General features: G+C 39.7%; 1 protein-coding gene across 1 annotated transcript; it reads right to left on the bottom strand.

Annotated features, from left to right (window-relative positions):
* Positions 1 to 2,021: 2,021 nt before the first annotated feature.
* Positions 2,022 to 6,499, bottom strand: cryba1b (crystallin, beta A1b; the record flags this gene model as incomplete). The annotated part of the gene is given in 6 exon segments (NM_001200568.1): positions 2,022 to 2,504; positions 3,666 to 3,808; positions 4,200 to 4,341; positions 4,547 to 4,665; positions 5,377 to 5,449; positions 6,468 to 6,499. Coding segments are annotated over 5 exon segments (597 nt in total). The 3' UTR covers positions 2,022 to 2,356.
* Positions 6,500 to 8,869: the final 2,370 nt, after the last annotated feature.

An 8,869-nucleotide genomic window follows, 5' to 3' on the forward strand; every position in this document is an offset into this window, starting at 1 on the left:
CCGGAAATGTGTATGAACACGAAACACGAAAAACAGTGACCTTTCTTTTTCTTTCTTTTTTTTTTTCTTTTCTTTCTTTTTTTTTTTTTTTTAAAAAAAAAACCTAAACTGATAATACTGTTTGTTTTTTTATACAACTAAATATTACATTTGATCAGTTAATTACTATCACACGATAGTCCGCTGGCGAAAAGATAAAAAATATAAACCCGAAGAGAAGTAAACATGTAGTTACCTGCAGTAGCATTAGCATTAGCTTCGTTACTAAATCTAAAGAAGTAAATATTACGAAGTAATACTTAATAAATATTATTTTTGGCGAATTAATACACTAATTGGGTTTTAAACAAATTGAATACCCAAACTAAATGTCATTTCTGGGAAGTGGATTAATTAATTATAATTACATTATAATTTAAACCTTCAGAGTAAACTACAAATTTCAAAACCCTCATATAATTTGTAAAGGTTTTAATGGTTATAATGGGAATTGTATTGGTTTTAATGGAAACTGTAATAGTCTGTGGGTCTCTGCTGGTAATTTGTTGCCTTCTATTGGTGGCATGTTATGTCTAGTGGATACCATTAAGGACCAATAATGGTAATGGTTTTAATGGTTTGTAACGGTATTTGAAGTGGAAACCATTAGATTTTCTGTGACGGTTTCTATTGTCTGGTTTTTGTTTTGTTTGTTTTTTTAGCAGGGAAGTCTGATCTCTCATCTGACTGTATGCTGTATGTAAATCTAATGGGCTCAGTTTAACATCCAATCAAGGTGATTAATGTAGAAAATAAACTATCAAGAATGTAACTTATAGCTATAGGTATCTGAATATGGATAACCCACCAGACTGCAGTGTTAAATTTGAGGATGAGCGCCCCTGGCCCTACCTCGGTAAAATATATTCCGTATGCTGGAGTAAGCAAAGACTCGTATCCACTTTATTATCAGCGTTCTGATGGACTCGGTCTGTTTGAAGGTTATTTTTGTGCAAGACTTCCGGTTAGCCATTTCCATTTCTTTCAGCTTACTAGTTTGTATTCATCAGAGCATCTATTGACACTACTGTTGAATGTCTAATAGTTAACGTTAATAGTTATGGATTCGCAGAGAACTGGTATTGTGTGTGTGTGTGTGTGTGTGTGTGTGTGTGTGTGTGTGTGTGTGTTTGTGTGTAGAATAACTGGCACAAAGGCAAAGTCTTTGTAGATCAGGTATGTTTTGACCATAAACTGCACACCAGAGATGAATGTCTATGTAAGTTAAACTGCATGTGAATGAAGTTAATGCTACTGAGATTAGCTCGTTGTATGATAGCCCAGTGGTGTCCAGTGTCCCTAAACAGCAGCTGATGCAGGCAAGGACTATGTTATTTCAGGAGTTGTTTGTTCTATGATATAACCAGAAGACTGGCTAGCTAGCAAGCTAACATTCACGACACCTGTTCATGAAATGAGGTGGCTTGTTCGCCTCCTTAGAACGCATGAACTCCATCTAATTTGAAAAAGCGTCTAGAGGTAAGCTTTGCTAATCAGCCAACATTGACCGGCTATATTTAACTAAGTTCACCTGTTTTCTTTGCTAGTTAGACTTGCATCGATTCCATTAGCTAACATAAACTAGCTAGGCGGCAAGTGAAATTCTAGCTAACGGTAAATATTGCTTATTTGCTTGATATTTTACTTCTGATTAATTCATTAGCAAACTAGGTAGTGTTTGTCACGCATATTTCCAACTGACAGAGATTGAACGATGTTTTCATGCTAATGGCGTAGTTGCTTTAAAAACGTAAATAATCTCCTAACTGTTTTATATGTCATTATTATTTTTTATATATATTTTTTTATAAGTCGTTATTATTTTTTCAGTTAAAAAAAACATTTACAATTTAGTTTTTAAGACTTGAGTACATTTAAAGGGAACAACATTTTTACTTTCACTTGAGTACACTTGTTTAAGTTAGGCTAATACACCACCCCCACTTCACTATGATGCCGAAAAGAGCCACACATTCCTTTTCTTCAGTTTTTTCCCTTGTTGTCTTTATTCACCAAGTCTCACAGAAGTTGACAGGCGTTGCAAGTTATTAATGATAAAATAAAACAATGTCCCTGGTGTCTCACCATGCTACAGTCTGACTGCAGCTTCAAGAAGTTTATTTCTTAAGTTTTCACTCTGTGTCTTTCGTTCCTTAACCGATAGTTCTGAAAAATTACTGGACAAGATACATGAATGTAGCACCAGTTATTCGGCTGGCAATCCCTGCAGTGAGGTCTGTACTGTGGAGCTGAGTATGGAGGAATGGAAAGATTGGAGAGGGAGGAGAAAAACGGAAGGAGGAAGGACATGTTATTTTTAGTGCTGGATTCTACGGATGGACTGGATCTGGGGAGTGTGAGCGTGGGTGCCGAACTCCCTGTAGCATCTGTACTCTCCTCCGTGGCAGTCACACTCCATGATGTACTGATAACCACGATAACCAGGGTACTGGTAGCACACCCAGCTGGAAGAATGAAATAAAATGAGCCAGTCAGCCAAAAGATATTACAAGACAGATCACATACCACCTTACAACATTCTAATGAGCAATGTTGGTATACATTATACGGCCAAGAGTATGTGGACACTTGGCCATCATGCCCATATGTGGTTCTTCCCCAAACTGTTGCCACAAAGTTGGAAACACACAATTATTATTTTTACATTTATGGCATTTGGCAGACGCCATTATCCAGAGCAACTTACATTTATCTCATTTATACAGTTGAGCAATTGAGGCTTAAGGGTCTTGCCCAAGGGCCCAACAATGGTAGCTTGGCAGTGCTGGGGCTTGAACTCCTGACTTTCTGATCAGACTGTATAGAATGTCTTTGTATGCTGTAATGTTACAATTTCCCTTCACTGGAACTAAGAGGCCCAAACCTGTTACAGCATGACGATGCACCTGTGCACAAAAAACGAGATCCATGGAGACATGGTGTGTTAAGGTTGGCGTGGAAGAACTCGAGTGTCCTGCACAGAGCCCTGATCTCAACCCCACTGAACACCTTTGGGATGAACTAGGACACCTACTGCACTCCAGACCTCCAAAATCTAGTGGAAAACCTTCTCAGAATAGTGGAGGATATTATAAGAGCAAAGGGGTATGAAATCTATAATGGAGCCCTGACCCAACCCCAACTCCCTGATTCAACCCCACTGAACACCTTTGGGATGAACTGGAATGCTGACTGTACCCCGGACCTCCTCATCCAACATCAGTACCTGACCTCACTAATGCTCTTGTGACTGAATGAACACAAATCCCCACAACGACGCTCCAAAATCTAGTGGAAAGCCTTCCCAGAAGAGTGGAGCTTATTATAACAGCAAGGGGTGGGTATGAGTATTACGGTCAAGTGTCCACAAACTTTTGGTCATATAGTGTGAATACATTTTATATAAATGAAGTTGTCTAATAAAAACCAACTCCATTTGCAGTCTTGAAATCATGCTGATATTGTCCAGTACCCTATCATCAAAAACGTCCATTCTTAATAATCCTATAATTCTTTCCATTATATATCATAGATACTGTTTTCACTGGAAGAGAGATGAGGTTGTATCTGTCATGACTATGATTGTGTTATGTGTTTATAGTAGAGGTTCTGGCAGAGGTACTCACGCGCCACTTTGAACCTTCATGGAGCCGATCTCATTGTTGTGCCAGCCCATAGCCTGCAGGGAAGGGTAGTCATCACACAGCTCCCACTGTCTGCCCATCATGTTCTCGCACTCCCACACACACATGCGGGACTCCTTGTGGCACTGTTTCAACATGAAGAAGACTAAGACTGGAAGCATTTGCTCAGAATGGTCTACCTGCCTAATCGACAACCCCAGAGGAATTTTTTTCCCCCCTTCTCTTTGATATCTCACAACATTTCATGGGGATTCTCACTCGTGGTTCATTTAGGTATCGACTTGGCTACTTATATTTCTCGTAAAATTCCTTAGGAGAAATAGAATTGGACAAAGAGGAGACATAAGATTTTTAGGATGTTCAAGGAGTCCAAACAGAGAAAAAGGCTACAGTTGTCACTTTCGGTCACAGCTGCTGTTTTAGAATATTAGCCAACCAATCAGATTTGAGAATTCAACCGCGCTGTGGTATAACAGTATATACTGAATTTTCTAAAAGTATGTTGGATGAACTCACAGCCGAATAGATTGGGCGGAAAGACATCATCCTCTCAACACGGTAGCCATGGCTTCCCATGTAGGCCTCGAAGCAAGGGTAGTCTCCCTTCTCCAGGACAAACTGCTGGCCGTTGTAGCTGCTGTGCTCAAACCCCACCCAGCTGGGTACCAAAGAAAAGGGCAAACACGGACAATGCGATGAAGCAGGGTACGAATGTGAAAGAGAGGCTGATTATAATTACACAGCTAAGGTGATCATTGACGTTGTAAAGGAGCTATGTAAGAATTTTGAAGCGTTCAGTTGAATCAGTATGTGCTTTTTATTATTGAATCAAGCGTTTATGCCTGATAAAAAAAAATACTCACGCGCCACATTCCACCTTCATGGAGCGGATATTCTCCATGCCATACTCCATAATGTTCTTGCAGCAGGAAGTGAACTCCCACCATCTTCCCTGGTAGTACTCCTGGTCATAAACAGTGATCTGGTGGAAAACACAGATACGTTTAACTACACGTGTAAGCCATGAAAAATTGTCTCTGTACAGAATAAAACGTGACAAGATTATAGCAGTTCTAGGAAAAAGAATCAACAAAAAGGTGGAGCGTTGATAACAGGTAATATAAAGTTGATTATTTTCCCATAACGGCACAACCTGATGTGTTTTAGTCTTATAGGCTACCGCAAGTTACACTTTTTATTTATTAATGAGCCACACAACATGCTTTTTGTCCATTTACAGTATAGTTACATCTGATACTGTGGAACGTCTGTGAAATAAGCCAGCTCCTGTCACCGCTTATGTTCTAACAGTATATTTTTCAGTGTTTAATAATGTTATAAAGCACTGACACTGGAGACTCCTTCCATAAATGTGAAATAGTCTCCTTACAATAGCTCCAACATATCAATATTTATATTTATTTCTTTGTTAAATAACAGCACGGTTTCTTTAAATCTGCTCATTATTAGGTAAATGAGCTGCTACTATAGTAATGCTAAGGTGTCAGAGCGATATTTAAGATGAACCTGTGCCTTGCAGAGTCGTGCTGTTGTAGAAAATGAATCAAAACCTTCTGACCAATCACAATCAAGAACTCAATAGTGCTGTGGTCTTATGCTATTAGTGGCCTGGTGGAAAATTTGTATTTGATGTAAAGTTAGGAAATCCCAGAGCCCAAAGAGCAGACTTTACCTTCCATGGTCCCATGGCCATGTTCATCTGATTGGTCTGAGCCATTATGTCTAATGTCTTATTACTGCTTGACCTGTGGGGAAGAATGAGAACCATTTCAGGACAAACATTACACCCATGCACAACTTTTCACACAGGTACATAGTAGTTATGTTTCTTCAGTTTTTGATAAACTCCTTACTTAGATATATTTCCATTATTACACGCTAAAAGATGCTGGGTTATTTCTTCTACCCCTAACACTGGGTTGAGCCTTTCGGGTCATTTAATTGGGTTTTTGGGTAGTTTTGTGTAACCCAACTGCTGGGCTAGCGGCTGGGTCATTTTCACTCACAGTTGAATCAATGCACCCCCCCCACCCCACACCCCACACCCCACCCCAACACATCAGCCCAGCTCCTTGGGTCAAATCAACTCAGTGGTTTTCACACAGACATGCTGCTAGATTTATTTGGAGAAACAAGGTTCGTATGAATATATTTATCCATAAAAGCATCACTGTACTCTAGAAAAAGCAAAACATGTGCGTAACAGTCCAGTTTATATGACATTAAATGCACCACTATCTTTGTTAGCTTTGGCGTACTTGTTTGTAATGCCCACCAGATCGTTAGTTGTTTTTTTTTAAAGATGTTTTAAACGTCTCCTTTGGTCCAAGTCTGACGTTTTCGGCTTAAATATACGACTTATTTGAGTCATTTACTTCAAAGTCTATACATAAACACCACTTTATCAGCTCTAGCAATACATTTCTGAACACCTTCTTGTGTATAAATAAAGGAGATACCGTGTTGAGATGTTTGTTTATAATGTGGTAGATTTGACGTTTTCTAAGGTTAAAAATAGCCCTGAAAATAGCCCAGGCGTTGGGCTAAAAATCCCCCAATTTGGGTTGTATTTAACCCAGTGGGTTTTCTTTTAGAGTGTACTCTTTTAGATGAATCATTTGTAACATAAGTTGTCTGTGGTGGTTTTTTTAGTCTTTACTATGATTTGGAACGATTATCATACCCCGGATGAACCACAATTAAAATTTCTTTCATGAATGAAGACTGTCATCAATGGTGTTAATCAGTGTTTGATAGACTTACCCCGAGGTATGAGCCGTGTGCGCTGGGGGGTTTCCAAAAAGTGGTCTCTCGGTCAAGCACGTGTAGGGGTATTTATACAGGGATGAAGTGAATGGTCTTTCTGTCTCACAGACCCCGGCTGCTGTCAGCACTTTGCTTTGGGGGTCTTTTTGTCTCTAAACTGAGCTTTGGGCCTTTCATTCTCCCACCTCACGCCTCACAAAGAAGCTAGCTCTGCGAGTTAAAAACAGAGCACGTAGCCACAGTACGTTTAAGTGAACATCTGTGTTGGTCTATTTTTATTATTTTCTTATTACATGTTTATCTGTTAGAGCAATGTTGAAATAGTAGGCCTAGATATTTTGGCCTGTGATGAAAACACAAGTACCTGTGGTTAAGATCAAATACGTAAAAACGACAAGAGTGAAATCTTTGGCATTTCAATTGTAACTGGAGACGAAAAAAACGTATTGCATTTCAGAGATTTTACTCTACACAACAATATATATTTTAAAATGTCTGGGATCAAACATTGACATTTGGCCTGTACGTGTGTTTTTTTTTCTAGACTACTTAAAATTGGACAATTTTTTAAGCTTCAAAATGTAACCTTCCTTTAGGTCCTATTAAGCTTTATTTTGGGAATCTATAGTCCACACGCTCTGAGAATCAGAACAACAACAACCTAGGACCTAGAAACCAATATGGATTAATTATGTGCAAAAATGTCAATGATGTTATTTGTTTATAATGATTTAATGAAACCGACAAGCTGTTAGTCTGACGTTCATGGAGGGTAAATTGATAAAACACGTCAGTCTTTATCAAGTCAATAAGCTGTACATTCACAGTCCACCGCTGTCAGCACGTTGTTTAGCCGACAGAATGCCCAGAGAGAAAGTTATACGTGTGTGTCTATGTGTGAAGTTAGTGTGTCTCTGTATGTGTTTTCAAACGTAGTTCTGAGTGTGTGTACAAACGTCTGCGCTTGCGGGTGTGTTCATTTCTGCTGATGAGAGCAACCACACTGATAACAAAGAAGGTAGCCATGTCAGCAAGCTCGTTAGATGAAATGACTGTGTGATTACGTGTGTGTGTGTGTGTGTGTGTGTGTGTGTGTGTGTGAGTGTGTGTGAGTCCCTCTTTTCATTCTAGCTCACTTCATACCCATCTTAACAAAACTCACTTATCGTACCAACACCCTGATAAAGCTACACATGGGTGTAATGAAGGCTGTTGAGCTTCTCCATGTGATTACGTAGATCACAGTCACACGCCGCGCTGTATATCTACCATGTTGACATTTATTACCAGTGTTAGAGATTTTAAACTGATTTTTTCATTTTATTTTTTGTCAATGACCGCTTTATCCTGGCCTGCGGGGTCGCTGTGGATCCAGAGCCAATCCCGTAAACACCGGATGCGAGGTGGTTATTCACACACGGAATAGGAAACCAATTCATCACAAGGCACCACAACACACACATTGATAAACCTAATGGGTAATTTAGCATCGACAGTTCACCTAGATGCATGTTTCATGAAAGTGGGAGGAAACCGGAGAACCCAGAGGAGCTAACAGAGGACCCTTGAGCTGTGAGGCAACGCAGTGCTACCACAACCACATCCAACAACGACAATGACAATACAAGGGTTTATATTGTTTAAAATGTTTACATTTAGGATTGACATTGTTTCCATTTAGGGTTTACATTGTTTGCGATGTTGTTGTTAACGCAGTACCATAATGGAATAAGTCTAGAAAATGATTATGGATAATTGTCGGGTGGGACAGTGGCTTAGTGGTTTGTACGTTTGCCTCACAACTCTGGGGTTGGGGGTTCAAATCCTGTCTCCGCCCTGTGTGGAGGCGGAGTTTGCACGTTCTCCCCGGGTTTTCTCCAGGTACTCCGGTTTCCTCCCAAGTCCAAAGACATGCGCTGTAGGCTGACTGGCACTGATGAATTGTCTGTTGTGTGGGAATGTTTGTGCGATTGTCCCCTGCAGTGGGTTGGCACCCTGCCCAGGGTGCCCCGAGTTCCGTGGGTAAATGACAGGAAATGGATTGATGGATAAAAATCATTTTATTTCCTTTCATATTTTTTGATAGTTAACAGAAGGCGTAGCTTTTAGAAATTCGACTTGAATTTCAAATTTTTCTTTTTGGATCTTCCAAGTTAAATTGTATTGATTTATACAAAGGGAAAAAATTAGAAAAGCAAACAAACAACAACAACAACAACAACAACAACAACCAACTGTGTTGTTGACAAGACCACAGTTTACTCCCGTGTTATGTTCCTTGTGAGGAAGTTTTTAACAAGTGTATGTGCTGTAGATTACAGATTACAGATTACACACAAAATGTAAATCTCAGATGGTGGTGGTTGCCTGGAGACCACACCCCTCACCACCCGGTTCAC

Source organism: Ictalurus punctatus, chromosome 18 (genome assembly GCF_001660625.3).
Source record: "Ictalurus punctatus breed USDA103 chromosome 18, Coco_2.0, whole genome shotgun sequence".
NCBI classification, from domain to species: Eukaryota; Metazoa; Chordata; class Actinopteri; order Siluriformes; family Ictaluridae; genus Ictalurus; species Ictalurus punctatus.